At 34.7% G+C, this 21,535-nt stretch overlaps 1 protein-coding gene across 1 annotated transcript; it reads right to left on the reverse strand.

Moving 5' to 3' along the window:
* Nucleotides 1-5,222: 5,222 nt before the first annotated feature.
* On the reverse strand, nucleotides 5,223-21,007 carry LOC143224002 (bile acid-sensitive ion channel-like). Its single transcript, XM_076452467.1, has 8 exons — nucleotides 20,422-21,007; nucleotides 15,457-15,688; nucleotides 15,072-15,247; nucleotides 12,230-12,369; nucleotides 9,537-9,702; nucleotides 5,982-6,084; nucleotides 5,782-5,873; nucleotides 5,223-5,359 (listed from the first exon to the last, which is right to left on the reverse strand). Exons 1-8 carry the CDS (start codon nucleotides 21,005-21,007, stop codon nucleotides 5,223-5,225), a joined length of 1,632 nt encoding a protein of 543 aa, XP_076308582.1.
* Between the last annotated feature and the right edge of the window lie 528 nt (nucleotides 21,008-21,535).

The raw sequence follows: 21,535 nt of genomic DNA on the forward strand, positions 1-21,535 counted from the left end.
GGTCTGAAATAATTGTTTCCTTTTTTATTATCACATCTTTCTTCTTATACTACACCTTAAAATATTAATTTTTAATCTGAAGTTCAATTGAACTAAGAAAACAATTACCTGTTAGGGTTCCCGAAAATCAAAAAACAAAACATTTCAAAGTTTGCAAAAAAAATAAAGAGGACTTGTAAAAGGAATATAAGTACGAGAGTAAAAAAAAATGGCTTGAATATTACAAAAAATTATATTTGATGTTAATAATGCTATTTACAAGGTTCTCATGAAGTTTCTTGTTCATTCAAACATCAGTAATTTATAACGAGTGATATTGGTAATAATCAATGTGCATAACGAGACTTATAGGGAATGCTTATTTTTGAGCAACAAATATCGCCAGATGGCGCCATTTATTCAATGAAGATTTCTGTGAATGTTGAACATCGAGAGCCTTTTTTAAGAAGCCTATGAATATGTATAAATATATTTATAATTAATTTAAAATTATTTTTATTAATATTAATAACAGTTTTAGAGGTGAATTTGAAATTTTCCTTTGTTAGGTCAGCGGTAATTTAACGATCTTAACGTCGTTAAAACCCAGGGTAGATAGAGTGTAGGTAACCCATTGTGTGGTTTTGTGTTAAAGTAAACAAATGAGTTTGAAATTATTGTTCTTGAAGAAAAATTGATAACATGATTCAGTTAATTACTTCATTAAAGAGATATTAGAAAGTGTAATGTAAAATTGAGAAGATGGTTTAATAATTATAGGCTGGTTACTTGAAATACACTGTGTTTATGATTGTGGCTGACGCAGTTTTTAGTTAACTTGCACATTAGTGCAATATTATGTTTTTAATTTCCAGTTTTGTACATATCAATATTTTTTGTATTCCTTTACAAAAATGAGTTTGCGTATTGAGACAAAGGTAGAGTGTAATAATCTTAAACACTTTCGTATTAAAAGCGAATAAAAAAAATATTATAAAGAGTTTATCTCTCTTTCTCAAGAGTAAAAGATTCAAACATTACAGTTCTTACACACACCACATGGCTCTAGAGTTAAAATACAGGTATATTATTTGAGTCTAATAAGGATTTCGGAACCATTCTTATTACTTTAATGAGTCACATATTATTCATATAGGTTTTTCAGTATTGAAAATTGTATACTTTCATGAAAGATTATATACAGTTGGAATAATATTTAATACAAAATTTGATCATTTACACGTGTAATACCATGTGTTTAAAAATACAAATAATATTTTGCTTTTACCATGGTAATTTTTATGGATATTTTCATTAATTAAATTCTAATTTTAAGTTTGAATTAATAATAAAACAATCAAGCTGTACACATTTTACAGGAACTGTAAAGGCATCAACTTCGGAAGCATAAATATTCAACTACTCAGTGCACATAAATAAGTATGTGGCCTTCAGTGTGCATATCTTACGATGTTTTCAACCTTATATTCTCATTCTGATGGTTTCCATTACTATTGCAAACGTTACACTGATGATTAACTTAAAGTTTCGCTTTAAAACCCCAACTAAGAATTGTCATGTGTTTAAACTTCGAGACTGGATAGTGCAGTTTTGTTTATCCTTAAAGTTATAAATAATAGATTTATAAAGCTAACTTCATTGTGACTCGTAATAGTATATCATTGTCTTAAGGACAGGAGATACAACTTTAAGAAAATTGTCAATATTACCTTCAGTTGATTTCTCTAAGTAATTAAGTGTGCTTATGCTTACGAAGTAGTACCTCGTTATTGTATGAAATGGTACTACAAGTTGTTAAAACTCTATTTTTGGAAACGTAAAGAAACTAATCACAGAAAGGGATAATTAGAATGTCAACAGATTTTTTAAATATTATTCAACATTGCTACTTCTAAATCACGATGTATCTGTGTGTCGTTGTATAGATTTATTATAATTTTATATTTATTGTAGTGAAACACGCGATGGACTTCTCGACAGGTTGCACTGCCACCTGTTGAAATTTTATGTCCCTAATCTAAACACTTAAATCAACCATATTTTTCTATTATTAGTTATGTTTTAGTTGCAATATCGTATGTACCCAAACGCTCATGATTTAATATTTTGCATCTGGAAATAGTAAATGCATTTAGAGAACACTGAGCGTACCAGAATGACCTGTTGCCGTGGCGACAGGATAACTTGTCAAGACAAGTTTTCGGTTACTTAAAATGAAAAGCGGGCTCTATGAGACGAGATGTATTCTGTTCTTTATAAATGTAATAATATATAGTATGTACGTCACGTGTTAAAACTCACTAGATGCCATTTGCTTATAGTTGTATTAACAGATATGTAAACAACCTGCATTATATAATACATTTTTACATGTCCTACACATTACGTTCCATGGCAGTTATCTACACTGTTGTTTTGTTCCTGTACTTCAGTTTTCTTTTGCCTAATCTGTGATGAATGTCTTTTTGTCTGTGTATGAATGGGTAACTTTTTATTAAAATTCATTACCTTAATAATCATTTGTATAGTTTTATTTTCTAAATAAAATAGAATTATCTAGTTGTTAACAAGTAAGATATTTGTTAATAACTATCTTACAAACACATTCTCTGCTGCAGGTGTACAACCAGTAACACACACTGCGTTGATACAATGCCAACATTACGTTATTTCACTATGTAACTACAGTTGGAAAGTAAACTAAAAATGATAAAAATTACCACAGACCAGATATGCATTTTTCTGCATACAGATTCTTTGAGAAAACGAACAAACTTGAAAGGTTATTGTTTGTTCTTAACCATGAATGGCTATCTGTGCTCTGTCTGTTTCCAGCGGTATGAGTCCACAGACTCTACCACCGGGGGCAGCTTGAAAGGTGTTATGAAAATACAAACATTATTTATAATGTATGTCATTAAATCAACCTTTAACTTTAAAGTAAAAGGTATTTTAATCTATTTATTATTTCTTAAGCTAATGATAAAGTACACCGTATTTTCGTGATTAACAAAAATAAAGGCCCGTCAGAGGGCTAGGACACTCGACTCGTAATATGAGGGTCGCGGCTTTGAATCCCCGTCACACCAAACATATTAGCTCTTTCAGTCGTGGGGGCGTTATAACGTTACGGTCAATCCCACTGGTAAAAGAGTAGCCCAAGAGTTGGCGGTGAGTGGTGATGACTAGCTGTCTTCCCTCTAGTCTTACACTGCTAAATCAGGCGCGCTAGCGCAGATAGCCCTCGTGTAGTTTTGCGCGAAATTCCAAAAACAAGCAAAATAAAGATGTTTATATCAAAGGTTTGTAAAGTGGATATGTGTAATACTCTTACTAAACGAATATTTTATATTACAGTACGACTACTTCAGTTTGATAGCGGGGCTCTGAGTTTTAAACCTCACATCTATCTTTTTAGAAGTTCGCTTTATTTTCATCTCGCTTCGTCAAATTTGCTGCAACAAGCTAAGGTTCAGTAGTCTCGTCATTAAAGAAATAGAGGTCTTCCAGTAAGTTGTGTTGGTTAATGAGACAAAAATAAAAGAAATTCGGGAAATCTAAAATTTATTTCTAATTTAAATATAATTATATAAATATACACTCACTATTATTGTCGTTAGCTATTCCAAACAAAATTCACTTCCAAGTTACTACAGCTTCCCAGTTGCATAGCGATATGTTTGCTGACTTACAACGTTATAAATCAGGTTTCGATACCCGTAATGGGCAAAGTACGGATAGCTCTTTCTGTAGCTTTGTGCCGAACTACAAACAAGTTGTTCTGTTATTTTTAACCTACATTTAAAATAACATGTAATAAATATTGACCATAAAATTAGTGTCCCAAGTAGGGGTACACCTTATTAATTAATCAAACTGTTATTTTACAAACAGGAAATAAACGCGTTGAGTTTGCACTTGAGGTGGACAGCTAAAAATAGTTATCACCTCAACTACTTCAGCCACTCGATAATAAACAAGACCTCAGAAGTCTAACACTGAAAACTTCTTTTGTTAACTGTATTACTGATTGGTTTGGTTTTGTGTTTTATGGTGCAAAGTAACGAGGCTATCTGCGCAATATTAATGAGGTTGGACAAATAAAGGTGTCTTCTCATATGTTTAACCTGTCACATCAACAACTTTCCCTATAATGAATAACTCATATGTGGGCGAAAATAATATTAAACTATAAACACTTTCCTTCTATTAATACAAATCAATATGCTTGTAAGTTTAATTCGCTGGTGCCCTTTTCACGTATTAAACACTTTTTTCTTTTACAGATTGTTGTTCAATAAATATGTATAACTTATGCTATCGTAAAAGCACGGTAAGTGACCCGACATGGCCAGGTAGTTAAGGCACTCGACTCGTAATCTGAGGGTCGCGGGTTGGAATCCCCATCATACCAAACATGTTCGCCCTTTCAGCCGTGGGGGTGTTACAGTGTAACGGTCAATCCCATTATTCGTTGGCAAAACACTTAGCGGTAGTTGGTGGTGACTAGCTAGCTGCCTTCCATCGAGTCTTACACTGTTAAATTAGAGAAGGCTAGCGCAAATAGTCCTCGTGTAGCTTTGTGCAAAATTCAAAAATAAACATTCTCAGTACGTGTAAAAGTATTTTTTATTGTTTTTTATCAAACAAACCTTAGAAAACACAAAATTCATAAAAAAAAAATATAAAGGTTGAGTACGTTATACACGTTGGTAATGCTCTATGTGACGACCGTGCGTCTTGTCAATAGTCCTACAGCGCAGTTTTCGTTGTAAAAGGCTCTCTCGTAAGGCTGTTATGTATACAGCACACACCTCATATGTAGTGAATGTTTTTATATATTAATACCAGCATCTGAATTTAAAAGAAAAACTAACATGACTTCGTTACAGTACAATTTATATTTAACGTGGGGGGCATCCTTCCAAAAATCATATGATTTCACAATTCTCATCAGTAGCTTTAGTGCTGTGTTTGTTTTTTACCAAAATCGAATTTACTTATTTCAATGATATAAAAAACTGTAAGTACTTTTTCTATCGTATCTTAATACAATAAACATCCAGTATGAAATCTTATGAGAAATGTGTTCATTGTGAAGCCCCAACTTCTAAATAGCATATATATATATATATACACAGAGAGAGAGAGAGAGATACACATGTATATACAGTTAATAAACCGTGTGGAAATAAAACATCAAAGTACGGATTATGTATTGATTACAGCGAAGAACCAAAAAAGTTAATATTCCGGATTCCAAGCTTATTCCACAGATAATTTACAAGGAAAATTCCACCTTCCAATAGGCTGATTACACTTGCACCTAACATGAACCCCATAGATCCTCCTATTTCACCTGTAGTAGAGGAAAAGCATGTAATTCGTTGTTATCTTATACGTTTCTTTCCGTCATCAAACTTTAAATGTCGTTATTAATTTTCTCTATGGTAGTGTCTCCTCTATGGCTCTTTTATATAAACAAAAAGCTTTACATCTAAGTGTGATTATTAGTTATATCACTAGTAATAAAATCATTCTAAATTATCTTCATATAGTTTCCTATAAAAAAAAAGAAGGATTCATAAAAAATCCTCAAGGTAATATAAACATAATAAAGTCACGTCCAATCCATTTCAATACGTACATATCAACGAAAGTCACCAAGGCTTAACTGGAAAAAAAAAAATACACTTTTCACTTGAAAGAAATAAAGCATGTTAAATAAATAAGGCTAACATAAATTACTTCAGTACGTTACAACAGAGTGACTTGACTTACTGACAAAGACTGACATCTTGTCACTACTATGGTAATATAGATTAGTGAAAGCAAGCGTCTTGTACTCCAAACTGATTTTTGTCGCATTTTCTCTGAAAAAAAACAACAAAAACAAACAAAAAACGTATAAGACATGTTACAATTATGAAATATATGGCAGTATATAATATAATATTCAGAATATGATTAAAACTTCTTACCTCGGCAACCCTTTCATAGAGAAAGATCTACTCAGCTTCAAGTAGGAAGTCTCTGTTCTGTACTTGTACTCCATACAGGAATGTTCACACATCTTTAACCTTTCTAGAAGAAGCAATTTACACAGGAATGTTCACACATCTTTAACCATTCTAGAAGAAACAATTTACACAGAAATGTTCACACATCTTTAACCTTTCTAGAATAAACAATTTACACAGAAATGTTCACACATCTTTAACCTTTCTAGAAGAAGCAATTTACACAGGAATGTTCACACATCTTTAACCATTCTAGAAGAAACAATTTACACAGAAATGTTCACACATCTTTAACCTTTCTAGAAGAAACAATTTACACAGAAATGTTCACACATTTTTAACCTTTCTAGAAGAAACAATTCACACAGAAATGTTCACACATCTTTATCCTTTCTAGAAGAAACAATTTACACAGAAATGTTCACACATCTTTAACCTTTCTAGAAGAAACAATTTACACAGGAATGTTTACACATCTTTAACCTTTCTAGAAGAAACAATTCACACAGAAATGTTCACACATCTTTAACCTTTTTCAAAAAATATATATATTTATGTATGTACAATGATAATTAACTAAGTGAATATCAGAAACCCGAGCACCTTAATACTACAATCTAGAATTATCATGTGTTTTGATACTGTAATAATGTCATATATTAAAAATAAGTTGTTGTTGAAACGTTATTTTGGGGTTGTTTGGGTTGCTTCAATGTAGTGATGGTCATATTTTTACACAATATGATACATTGACTGTGTAAGTAATCTATTTGGCTAGTTTGATTGCGTTTGGCGATTGTTTTTGTGAACTTTCTGGCCTAACAATGAGCTCTATTACAACAAAACCATCTCACCTTATCATTCTTTCAGTTTATTTATTTACCATCCCACCCACCCACCCACCCCCCTTCATGTGTATTGTACACAATCAACGCTCCCTTCTGGCAGTTTGTATATATATTTGTATACACGACTATACATAATATACAAACCTCAATGTAAAACACTAAGTTCGGGTCACAAAATTGTATTTACTGAAATCCTCTAATTTTACAGAACACCAAACTTTCGGATCCACCGTTATGTTTAACTAATCCCCTAGGAAAGTACATCTCCTAGGTCGGAGCAACCCTTATACTCCCCAATGAGAAAAGACCAAATCAGCAACATTTATGGTCCGGAATAGTTGTCCTTCATTCCATGATGCGGACCACAAGGAAAGAAACCAGTTCGGAAAATGTAGTGTTTGCAGTTATTATACTTAATTTAAAACAGCACTGACTACAACTCTTACTTAGCTCCTGATACGACAACAGCTAGGACACGCTCTGGTCGTTTTATCCTGGGAGAAAACACTATGTGCATTTCAGTAAAGACTCATTTTCAGCGATCATTAGATTAAGAGTTAAATTATTTTTATTTCATGTTAAGTTTTTCTAGAATGCTTAAGACTTTCTTAATTTTTACAGGTGAAAACAAAGGAATTCTCTTTGAGTATTTTGATAGGAGAAAATAAAGGAATTCTCTTTGAGTATTTTGATAGGTGAAAACAAAGGAATTATGTTTGAGTATTTTGATAGGAGAAAATAAAGGAATTCTCTTTGAGTATTTTGATAGGTGAAAACAAAGGAATTATGTTTGAGTATTTTGATAGGAGAAAATAAAGGAATTCTCTTTGAGTATTTTGATAGGTGAAAACAAAGGAATTATGTTTGAGTATTTTGATAGGTGAAAACAAAGGAATTATGTTTGAGTATTTTCGTTCAATAATAGTATCTTCATTTTCTTTTTCAAGAATATCAGATAATCATTACGTCACTGAATATGGTTTAATCAACGCTTTATTCCTACAGTTTATAAAAACGAAAGTTCTGTTATATGAAAGTGCTGGAAGTATGGACTTGTTGTTATTGTTATTTACTTACTTCAATAACACAATGGTACATAGTGCTATCATTAGTTTTAAAATATTTTTATGCCTATCACACAACATGCCTCCAGTGGCACAGCAGCAAGTCTGCGTACTTACAACGCTAGAATCCGGGTTTCAATACCTGTGGTGGGCAGAGCACAGATAGCCAATTGTGAAGCTTTGGACTTAACGTCAAGCAAACAAAAACAAATCATAAAACACACAGTTCAGTGACGCAACTATACACGTGTTAACCAAAGATTATATAGATTTACAATTATAACTTAAGCAATTGGAAAATAACACCATTAACAATGAAACGAAGTACAGCAACATACCTAATATTATGGAACGGTTTGGTATGTAGCACTCCACTATTTCTCTTGGTCCACAGAATTTGTAGGGATTCCTTTTGACTGTAATCAAACACAGAAATCAGCTATGGAAGAAACACGTAGAATACAGAAAACAGACGTACGGAGTTACTGACGCAACTCGCAACACAACAGATAATGGAACGAATAATCGGTGTTACATAAAGACATGATAAAAAAAAGATAGGTTTGTTTATCGCATTACCAGCACTGGGAAGAAGAAGAAGAAACAAATAACCGCCACCCGCGAGTACAGCGGTGTGTCTGCGGATTTACAACGCTAAAATCAGGAGTTCGATTCCCCTCGGTGGGCTGAGCATATAGCCCGAGGTGGCTTTGCTATAAGAAAAACACAAACAAATAACTACATTTTGTACTAAGTCTCTTTCGTCCCTTGAGATTCGAGTGTTGGTTGTGTTCAAATTCCTCTGGATCAAACACTCGGTTTCTCTTTATGTTTTTGTAAGTCACATAAAACCTGTTTTTGAATAGTTTTCAGCTCTGATAAATTCTGTTATGTTGATAACATGAAGTACTATCTGAATATCAAATAGTAGTATTTAAATGGATGAATTAACAGAAAAAGTTCAAAGACTGTTTGGAGGCTTCGGCATGGCCAGGTGGTTAAGACGCTCGACTCGTGATCGGAGGTCGCGGGTTCGCATCTCCGTCGCACCAAATATGCTCGCCCTTTCAGCCATGGGGGCGTTATAATGTGACGGGTAATCCCACTATTTGTTGGTAAAAGAGTAGTCCCAGAGTTGAGGTTGGGTGGTGATGAGTAGTTGCCTTCCATGTAGTCTTTCGTTGCTAAATTAGGGACGGTTTGTGTAGATAGTCCTCGTGTAAGTTTTGCAAGAAATTCAAAATAAAATAAACCAATCTCATGCTTTGACAGCTTTATAGTCATCCAAGTAGTTAAAATTAAGAAACTTTACAAATCACCAGTGGTTCCAGACTTTTCAAACACCATGATTATTCAAATTAATTTTATATTACATAAAACATAATTTAAAGGCATGTTATAATTTTATGTGGGAAGATTGTATTTGTAAAACAACTGTCTTTTTTAAATATCATAAATACATACAAAAGCAAATGCAACGAAAGTAAAAACACTCAAAGTTTATCTGTTATTCTGCTTTGTAGCATAATTTTGCAGTTAATAACTTAAGATTATGTTTTTCATATCATAGTCAACGACCAGAATTGCGTACATCAAACACTAACCAAATGAGTGTGCCCAAACCATTGTACAATTGCAAAGTTCCTGCATTGCAGCAACATTTGTATCATATTTACAGTTATTCATGGTGAATGGCATGTCTAATACGTGTAGTTTCTGTTGTTGACAATATGTCTTTCCTTTCTTTCGATACTTTTCGTTGTAATTAATCTGTGGAAAAAGAGAAAATTAATAAATAAGTTTTCTTCATTTTATCTACCCCTTTAAAAATTCGAAAGCAGTATAATCAATAGCGAATAATCTTGATCAGTAAGAAATAATTATAAAATGTAATTACAAAAGTAATTGTAATTTTAACAACAATAAGTACAAGTTAAATGTAGACTCGTATATGTTACGTTTAGGTTTAGTTTTCCCTTTCTTCGCTTTTTAACATACATGCTACTCAATATTCCGAAACCATAAAGTTTTAAACTTAATATCTTAATAAGAACCCTTGTCTCAGGCTTAGCTGACCACAAGCTAACAATACCTGTATCAAGTTGAACTAAACACAAGCTAACAATACCTGTATCAAGTTGAACTAAACACAAGCTAACAATACCTGTATCAAGTTGAACTAAACACAAGCTAACAATACCTGTATCAAGTTGAACTAAACACAAGCTAACAATACCTGTATCAAGTTGAACTAAACACAAGCTAACAATACCTGTATCAAGTTGAACTAAACACAAGCTAACAATACCTGTATCAAGTTGAACTAAACACAAGCTAACAATACCTGTATCAAGTTGAACTAAACACAAGCTAACAATACCTGTATCAAGTTGAACTAAACACAAGCTAACAATACCTGTATCAAGTTGAACTAAACACAAGCTAACAATACCTGTATCAAGTTGAACTAAACACAAGCTAACAATACCTGTATCAAGTTGAACTAAACACAAGCTAACAATACCTGTATCAAGTTGAACTAAACACAAGCTAACAATACCTGTATCAAGTTGAACTAAACACAAGCTAACAATACCTGTATCAAGTTGAACTAAACACAAGCTAACAATACCTGTATCAGGTTGAACTAAACACAAGCTAACAATACCTGTATCAGGTTGAACTAAACACAAGCTAACAATACCTGTATCAGGTTGAACTAAACACAAGCTAACAATACCTGTATCAAGTTGAACTAAACACAAGCTAACAATACCTGTATCAGGTTGAACTAAACACAAGCTAACAATACCTGTATCAAGTTGAACTAAACACAAGCTAACAATACCTGTATCAAGTTGAACTAAACACAAGCTAACAATACCTGTATCAGGTTGAACTAAACACAAGCTAACAATACCTGTATCAAGTTGAACTAAACACAAGCTAACAATACCTGTATCAAGTTGAACTAAACACAAGCTAACAATACCTGTATCAAGTTGAACTAAACACAAGCTAACAATACCTGTATCAGGTTGAACTAAACACAAGCTAACAATACCTGTATCAGGTTGAACTAAACACAAGCTAACAATACCTGTATCAAGTTGAACTAAACACAAGCTAACAATACCTGTATCAAGTTGAACTAAACACAAGCTAACAATACCTGTATCAGGTTGAACTAAACACAAGCTAACAATACCTGTATCAAGTTGAACTAAACACAAGCTAACAATACCTGTATCAGGTTGAACTAAACACAAGCTAACAATACCTGTATCAGGTTGAACTAAACACAAGCTAACAATACCTGTATCAGGTTGAACTAAACACAAGCTAACAATACCTGTATCAAGTTGAACTAAACACAAGCTAACAATACCTGTATCAAGTTGAACTAAACACAAGCTAACAATACCTGTATGTTGAACTAAACACAAGCTAACAATACCTGTATCAAGTTGAACTAAACACAAGCTAACAACCTGTATCAAGTTGAACTAAACACAAGCTAACAATACCTGTATCAGTTGAACTAAACACAAGCTAACAATACCTGTATCAAGTTGAACTAAACACAAGCTAACAATACCTGTATCAAGTTGAACTAAACACAAGCTAACAATACCTGTATCAAGTTGAACTAAACACAAGCTAACAATACCTGTATCAAGTTGAACTAAACACAAGCTAACAATACCTGTATCAAGTTGAACTAAACACAAGCTAACAATACCTGTATCAAGTTGAACTAAACACAAGCTAACAATACCTGTATCAAGTTGAACTAAACACAAGCTAACAATACCTGTATCAAGTTGAACTAAACACAAGCTAACAATACCTGTATCAGGTTGAACTAAACACAAGCTAACAATACCTGTTTCAAGTTGAACTAAACACAAGCTAACAATACCTGTATCAAGTTGAACTAAACACAAGCTAACAATACCTGTATCAAGTTGAACTAAACACAAGCTAACAATACCTGTATCAAGTTGAACTAAACACAAGCTAACAATACCTGTATCAGGTTGAACTAAACACAAGCTAACAATACCTGTATCAAGTTGAACTAAACACAAGCTAACAATACCTGTATCAAGTTGAACTAAACACAAGCTAACAATTCTTGTCTTAAAATAAAATAAATACAAGCTAACAATAAGTGTCTGAAGTTGAACTAACCACAAGCTAATAACACTTATCCCAAGTTGAACTAAACACTAGTTAACAACTCCTGTCTCAAACTACACATATATAATGTAAATTAACACTGCCTGTAACATACCTGTTGCAATTTAAATTTGAGAGCAACAGACATCGCAGGCCAACAGTCCACAACTGTTGTAGTTGGTACAATATTTACAGAAGCTATTTCTCGCGGGTCATGAACTATAACAGCTATACCTCTTTCTTCTGCCAGGTTAACTGGAAGAAATATAATTAATGTGTATATAGATATAGATATATAGATAGATATATTATTAAATATGCCTCAAACCACCAAGCAGTACACCGTATTATACAGATTGATATCAAACCAAATATTGAGGCCCCGCTTCCTAAACATCAACAAACACAGTCTTGAATAAGTATTAACAAAAACACTCTTTCTGTTATACGGATGTTTTGGCGCAAAACTACAAAATAAGCTATCTGCCCATTGCGAGGAACCCCACCACAGATTTTAGCATTGTAAGTCCATAAATTTCCCACTGACTTGACTCGGAGGACTGTTGTATTAAGGCTTATAGATGAAATGTAAATGTAGGTGACAGCGGTATCCGTACGGAATTGTGAGGGATAAGTTGGTTACGGAGCAAGAACAGAGCATGTTCAAAGGAAGTGTTACAGAACAATAACTGACATCATAGTCTTCTTGAGAACTTTATTGTTCTCAGTTTACCAGTGTCCATTAGCAGACCTTTCAAACGTAACTAGATTAGGGCTTAGTGTGCCTCCTATGTGGGTCCCTAATACTGCGTAGGTTGAGTATCCTATATAGTCGCCACTAGTAGGTAATTTCATTTTAAGTATTGCATAATATTACACCACGAACTCATTTATTTCGTAAAAAAATGACGAGAATTCCCACTTCCAAAGTTCTTTGAATCATAAGGTTACGGAATTTTCCTAAACTAGCCATGATTTACACTTTAATGAATCACACAATGACACACTAATATAAGGAATAACGGAACATGAAAACGATTTGCTTGTGCTAGCCTAGAAGCGTGACGTCACAGATATCAGTCGTGGTGTCACGAACGAGATGTTGAATTGGAAACCCATACATTTGGTTCACAATGAATTCTCGACTATTAAACTTTGAAATATCACCAAATTATTCTTGTAGCTGGAAAAAAATGTCATAGTTTTTTTCAAGAAATAGTACGGATTTAATAAAATATTTGAACGATATATAATTTAAATCAGAGCATTTGGAAAAATAGAGTCTTAATAGGAAAGAGAAAACTCGCAAAGCAGAGCGTTTAAGTAGGGTAATGAAACCAAAACTATCAAAGAACAAAGCATTCATCCGTCAGTCATGAGTTCTGGTACCGTTCACAGGATAAAAAACAAAGATTTGATGTTGTTGTGTTTTTCTTGTTGTTTTTTTGTTCTGTTCGAATTTTGCACAAAGCTACACGAAGGCTAGCGCAGATAGCCCTCCCTAATTTAGCAGTATAAGACCAGAGAGAAGGCAGCTAGTAATCATTACCCATCGCCAACTCTTGGGCTACTCTTTTACCAACGAATAGTGGGATTGACTATTACATTACAATGCCCCACGGCTGAAAGGGCGAGCATGTTTGTTGTGACGGAGATTCGAAACCGGGACCCTCAGATTGCGAGTCGAGTGCCCCAACCACCTGGCCATGCCGGGCCTATTTCATGTTGACAAAGTATCATAAGCCAAAAGTTTATAAGCTTGTTTGTTTGTCTTTGAATTTCGCGCAAAGCTACTCGAGGGCTATCTGCGCTAGCCGTTTCTAATTTAGCAGTGTAAGACTAGAGAGAAGGCAGCTAGTCATCACCACCCACCGCCAACTCTTGGGCTACTCTTTTACCAACGGATAGTGGGATTGATGGTAACATTATAACGCCCCCACGGCTAAAAGGCGAGCATGTTTGATGCAACGGGGATGTGAACCCGTGACCCTCAGATTACGAGTCACATGTCTTAACCCACCTGGCCATGCCGGGCCAAGTTTATAAGCTTCCAATAATGCCACGAAATTAACGACCATTCTGACGAGAAAGATGACAGATGAGACCGGAATCATACGAACCTCATTTGATCACATGATTATAAGTCCCTTTTATACAACTGCAATGTTCTGTGAGACAATTTCCTCAACATAGCAAGGGTTATTGTTCGAAATGCTGCGGTAACAGCTGCCTTCAACTCATCATTGAATATAATTGAATGTAACATAATAGCATATGGATGGGTAGGGACTTACGGCCACCCTGTAGATTATCAATATCCATCTACGTAAAAAATTATTTACCTTAGCAACAGCCTAGACTAACGTAATTTTCTATGCTGGAGGGTTAACAGTATTCTCTGTACGTAAAACGTTATACACCTTAGCAACAGCCAAGACCAACGTATTTTTTTATTATGAATTACACAACAAATGCAAGAGTAACAACATCATTAGTTATTATTATTTATTTTAGTTGTAGTTTAATAAATACTTTTGTCTGTGTTTATTTTATTTTGTATTAATTCTAGCTGTAGCTTGATGTATATTTAAGACATAATAAAGAAGCTTGCATTTAAATTTACTGCGTTTGTCTTTTTTAGAACAGGGATGAGTGAGTTGCAGTGAAAACTCATCAGGGTGAATGATACTGAGAAGCACTGGTCCAGACAAACAGAATTTTTGCGCACGAGGGGTAGAAATATCCACGTGTAAAACAATGTCCTCGTATTTGACTAGCCTCACTTTCTTAAACAGAATGAATCATTTTAAGCGTATTATAGTGAGAAAAGTAAAAGAGAGATTTTTGTTTTCATAACAATTGTGTGAAAAGATGGTAAACTGTTAAAATAACAAATATAACTGACAATGTACTTTAGTAAAACAGTCCCCACCCCCGGAAAACAAAGAAAAACTTACCAGAAATAGGTGAAAACCGAAAGTATAGATTAAGCGTTTGGTACTGCAACATCGTGAGTCTCTTTTCAGGCATGTGTATGAAACAGACTCCACTCTGTGTAATGATCGGTTTGAAAATGGCACAGCAGTTAAACACGTAGCCAGATAAGGCACAGTAAAGAAACGTCTCTTCACAACTGAAATAATTATCTCTTAATTAGTCAGTGTTTCATTTCAAGTTCATTTCATGTGTAAAATTGCGGTACAAAATTATTATTTAAATCCAAAAAGTCAATAATGAAGTGAGAACGATTCATTGAAGCTGAGCAGGTAAGGGTTAACTTAATTAGAAAACCGAAACTCCTTTCATTTCTAATACAAAGTGGGTAATATGAATCGTACTTACCTCAGGCTGTTCTTCACTAGCTGTTCCTGTATGTTACCCTCAGAATAACTCTTGCTTTTCTCAATCTCTTCTATATGTTTTTGGTAGAAGGGTTTACTTTCCGTATCTACTTTCACAAACTTATGTAATCGACTAATAATCTTCTTATCTCCAGCATTTAATAATGCAAAAGGAGAGCCGAGAGAGAGAGACAAAGTTTTAAACCACATGATGTCTTGACTTTCGAAGCTGCCTGTACAACAAAACATTAATACTTTGGGAAATCTAACACTGTTACAAATAATATATTATCCTTATAAGATTTTACAATGGATATTATAATATTCTGTAAAAGAGAACATTCTTTAAGAAAATCGATTTTAAGCGTATTTTCAAATTGTTTTAAAACAACACATTTTAATGTCATAATTTCAATTTAGTTGTACTTTTAATATTATTATTTAATATATACAGTAATTACTGTTTTTGTTAAATCAGCACGCCCTTTAGTGTGGCAAAAGTAAGTCTATGAACTGACAATGATAAAATCCGGCTTCGATTTCCTACAGCAGACACAGCAAATAGCCCAATAATGCTTTATTCCAGAACACAAACATATAAATCACCACACAATAAATAGCGTAATTCTGCTCTGTCTTATATTTAAGCACCCTAGTGGCACAGTGGTATGTCTACGGACTCAGCCCGCAAGAAACCGAGTTTCGATACCCGTGATGGGTTTGTTTTTGGTTTTAAATTTCGCACAAAGCTACTCGAGGGCTATCTGTGCTAGCCGTCCCTAATTTAGCAGTGTAAGACTAGAGGGAAGGTAGCTAGTCATCACCACCCACCGCCAACTCTTGGGCTACTATTTTATCAACGAATAGTGTGATTGATCGTCACAGTATAACGCCCCCACGGCTGAAAGGGCGAGCATGTTTGGCGCGAGAGGGATGCGAACCCGCGACCCTCAGATTACGAGTCGCACGCCTTAACACGCTTGACCATGCCGGGCCTTCCCGTGATGGAAATAGCACAAATAGTCAACTGTGTGACTTTGTATTTCGTTTTAAAAAACAACAAAACAAACTTATATTTAATTACTTTGGTATGTAATAACACTGACTGACTTATACTGAAAAGTGATTCATAACACCAAATTATGGTGTTTTAAACAACTGTAAGGGGATCACTTTATTTCGTTAAGCGTGCATTTTAACTTTAAAATCGTGAGTCAATAATACATAAATTGTCACGGTTTAGTAGCAACTTTAAGTGGAGAAAATTTTCTATATAGTTTCTCATATAAAACCTTGCATGAGTTTAGGGTTTGATCTCTTCCTTGGAGAAACGGAATGAAACCACAGAATGTTGTTTTTAGTTTTGATGGGAGGTCTTCACACAATGAGGTCAGTATTGCTCAGGGTCATTTTATTTTTTACCTTGAATTATATTGTAATAACGGTTTTAAACGTGTTCCTGACATACTTCGCACATCCAGTAGAAACAGTATTTTAATTATTCATTGTGATTTCCATTGGTTCATGCTAGACCAATCATACCTAAGTCTATCAGTCACTGGACGATCTAAGACAATGAAAGTTATTACAATAAGTGGAACAAAACATTTTATTGTTACTACTTCTTCTTTTTTATTCTTCTTTAAGATCTTTTGATTGAGTTCTTACGTTTTTGGATAAATTTTTTATCGTTTTAATTATACAACTGAAACCTCATCGTGACTGTATTTCGTACAAACATCACAGTTTCCGTCCTTGCACTTACAATAGAAACTAGGGTAAACATCACCTTCAGAAATTACCTCAGTGGTTATTGACCGGTTTATCGATTAAAACAGGTATTTTATGAGTGTGTGACATAAGGAAATGTACTTTCACCAAAACCTTGATGCGAGTGAGCAAAAACTAATTTTCAAATTAAGATTTTTCTGCAACAAATTACAACGTGGATTAACGTACCACAAAGCAAAATCAAAACGAAAATTGCAAACATTACAAAATTCAGTCATCACTAATGTATATAAAGTTCCACACACGCTCACATTTCTTATATAACTATACAAAACACAGTCACTTTATGACAGACTTATAAATGAGACAAAATTACACAATAATCAATTGTTACTTCACTCAATGGAAATGAACCTAATATATCTCACCTATAAATATGTATTACAAGTGTAGCAGTCAGCTTTCTGCTGCTAAACTTACGTAACATATAAATTGTGTATTATACATGCTGTGTATTTTCAAAAAAGATTTTATTATGTCAAAACACGCTGGACATATGAGAGAACACTGGATTCTATGGTACTGTTTGTGATATGTGAGACTGTTATCACGCCAAATTAGCAAACTTTATGCCAGTGCAAGTGCTAAACGTTTTACATAAATGGACATGGCCCTGACAGATGGTTTTTATCGTGCTAGAGGCGACATTACATGAAGGATTTTGTTTGTTTGGATTTAAGCACAAAGCTACACTATGGGCTATCTGTGCTCTGCTCACCACGGGTATCAAAACTGTTTGCCACTGGAGTTCTGGGGGCGGCATTACATGAAAGCAACACTCTAGTCCATTTTTGACATTTAGCAGTGTTACTAAAATACCAGTACGGGTGGAAGGAAGAGGTGGAAACATCAAACCTCTCAGATCTCAATAAATAGAAATTTGTGAACCGATGATCATAAACGTTTTATTGCTCAAAAAATTTGGTACTAAATTAATGTTAAAAGGCATTTTAAATGCTTTTCATGTCTATCAGATATTGTGGTGGTAAAAACAATATAAATCACAATGAACCTGAAACAGGGAAGTAATTACTTAGTTCCTGGCTTAGCCATATCTTCACAGATACAAACTGCACCAATTTTGTACCAATATGGGCTATAGTTTGTCGCCAGACGCAGGTATACGATTAAATTAATTATAATAAGATGAACCTTATTTTCCACCTTCAGAAACATGGACATCATTATAAATGTCCAGGGTTGTCTTACTTGGAAAAGTGACATTATTAAAATACGGGCATTGGTAAAAAAGTCAAAGGCTGTCTTCTTACATTGTTATAAATGTCCACGGTTGTATTCTTACAAAAGTTACATAGTTAAAACACAGACATTATTATAAATGTCCAGGTTGTCTTACATACAAAAATGGCATAGCAAAACACTAACATTGTTATAAATATCCAGTGGTTGTCTCTTACAAAAGTGACATAGTTAAAACACAGACATTGTAATAAGTGTCCAGGGTTGTCTTCTTACAAAAGTGACATAGTTAAAACACAGACATTATTATAAATGTCCAGGTTGTTATACAAAATGGCAGCAAAACACTAACATTGTTATAAATATCAGTGGTTGTCTCTTATAAAAGTGACATAGTTAAAACACAGACATTGTAAGTGTCCTTGACATAGTTACATTGTTATAAGTGTCCAGGGTTGTCTTCTTACAAAAGTTACATAGTTAAATCACAGACATTGTTATAAGTGTCCAGGGTGTGACATACGAGGGATGTTCAAAAAATACGCGGACTGACGTCATAAAACAAAATGTACTTTATTTAGAAGTTACAGGTCTGGGACCCCTTCAAAGTACTCTCCTCCACAACTCACACACTTATCCCAACGGTGTTTCCACTTGTTGAAAACTTTGTAATGTCAGCTTTTGTCGCATTTGCCTTAATCTCAGGTGTCTCAAATCTTCTTCCTTTAGGGCCTTTTGAGTTTGGGGGAAGGTCAGGTGAGGGGGGTGGGGAAGAACAGTGATCGAGTGTTTGGCCAAAAACTCACGAGTTCTGAGGCACACATTTCGCAGCAACGCGATGCATCTTCAGTTTCTTGATCAAAATCTCGTAACAAGATCCAACTGATATCCCACACTCTTCAGCAAGCTCCCTGACAGTCAGACGTCGATTTGCCCGCACCAGGGTGTTGATTTTGTCGACGTGTAGGTCGTCAGTTGACGTGGAAGGACGTCCAGGACGCTCATCATCTTCAATGGACTGTCGACCATCCTTAAAACGTTCATGCCACTTGAAACATGCCGTACGCTTCATAGCAACATCACCGTAAGCCGTGTTAAGCATAGCAAAAGTTTCAGTCGCAGATTTTCCAAGTTTAACACAAAATTTCACAGCAAGTCGTTGCTCCTTCAGGTCATTCATTCTGAAATCCGCCAAACGAAAAAATCGCACTTCACTTAAAACCGCGTAGCTAATACACAAATGAAGATATCTGCAATCGGGAAATGGCGTCGTAATCAGCTGATCTGTGCAAACCTAGCGACACTAAGCGGATTTCCTGGAACCAACTGGAGCCGCGCAATTCAAACAGTCCGCGTATTTTTTGAACAGACCTCGTAGTAAAAACACACACATTATTATAAGTGTCCAGGGTTGTCTTTTTACAAAATTGACATAGTTTACACACTAACGTTGTTATCAATGTCCAGGGTTGTCTGACAAAAATAGCATAGCAAAACACTAACACGTGTTCTCGCTGGGTAAAGTAGACTGGTATTTTACCTGATGTTTTAAGAGTATACTTACTGTTCTTGAATGGACATCGGTTACAAACAGTAACCACTGGGTAAAGTAGACTGGCATTCTACCTGATGTTTTAACAGTATACTTACTGTTCTTGAATGGAGATCTATTACAAACAGTAACCGCTGGGTAAAGTAGACTGGCATTCTACCTGATGTTTTAACAGTATACTTACTGTTCAAACAGTAACCACTGGGTAAAGTAGACTGGCATTCTACCTGATGTTTTAACAGTATACTTACTGTTCTTGAATGGAGATCGGTTACAAACAGTAACCGCTGGGTAAAGTAGACTGGCATTCTACCTGATGTTTTAACAGTATACTTACTGTTCTTGAATGGAGATCTATTACAAACAGTAACCACTGGGTAAAGTAGACTGGCATTCTACCTGATGTTTTAACAGTATACTTACTGTTCTTGAATGGAGATCGGTTACAAACAGTAACCGCTGGGTAAAGAGGGATATCTTTATCATCCGTCTTCGTCAAATTATCCATCATCACCATTTGAGTGTACATTGTTGGGGATACGTAGTTTCGCAGTGATACGGTAACACCTAACACAATACTGCCCAGAGCACATCCAGCCACCACCAGAATCCAGAACCAACGCCACCATTTGGTTTTGTTATCAGCTATGTACTTAACGCCATGGAACGAAGTTGTCTCCAGAAAACTTTGCAATAAAGTTTCGGCGTTTGAGTCACCTGCTATGGAACTGAAGCTTTCCCTTTTATCTCCCGATGTTATGTTGTTTTCTGTCTCAATAAAAGCAAGATGACCAGAAGACGTAGCAGTATGTTCACCAGAGTTTAACATGTTTGTTAATTTTTCAGGTCCTTCCAACTCGTCCCTTGTTCTTGTGACAATTCTTTTCCACACATTCAAAGAGCAATCAACCATTCGACTTATAAATGATTCATGGTTTGAGTTTCTATCCTGCTCCTTGTAAGTTCCCAGCTCACTTTTCGGTCTTGTATTCTGACTTCTTGAGTGCATATCAGTATAATATCCAACTATTTACGTTTATTAAATATTAGTGATCATGACAAATGTTAATGTTAAAGGAAGCTGGTTCAGTTATAGTTTTGAGAAAGAAAGCTTTGCTGTAGTTACAATATAGTCTGAGAATGTGCAATAGCACTCTAGCCTGTGGATTGAGTTACAATTGAAAGACCTAGAGAATAATAGGTGGATTGCAGTACGATTGCTGGATTTAAACTTTTGTATGTTGTTTTTGAAACTGTGCTGTAGGAAAAGAACTAAGTTACAACCAAAAGATTTGGTTTCTCACAGTTATTTGTGAAGTAAATTTTAAGCTGCTGATCTATATTGTAGCATCAGGACTGAGTTACAGTCAATGGATCTTAACTGTAATATGATAACTCAGTATAGTCAAAGAATTTAGTCTGTAGTCTTTAGGTTCTCAGAGTAATCTGTTAACTGAGCTACAATTCGCTGATCTACACTCTAATATGTGAGCCGTGTAAAAGGCAAGAGACTTACGTTGTTATTTATACACTGTGT

Source organism: Tachypleus tridentatus, chromosome 8 (genome assembly GCF_004210375.1).
Source record: "Tachypleus tridentatus isolate NWPU-2018 chromosome 8, ASM421037v1, whole genome shotgun sequence".
NCBI classification, from domain to species: Eukaryota; Metazoa; Arthropoda; class Merostomata; order Xiphosura; family Limulidae; genus Tachypleus; species Tachypleus tridentatus.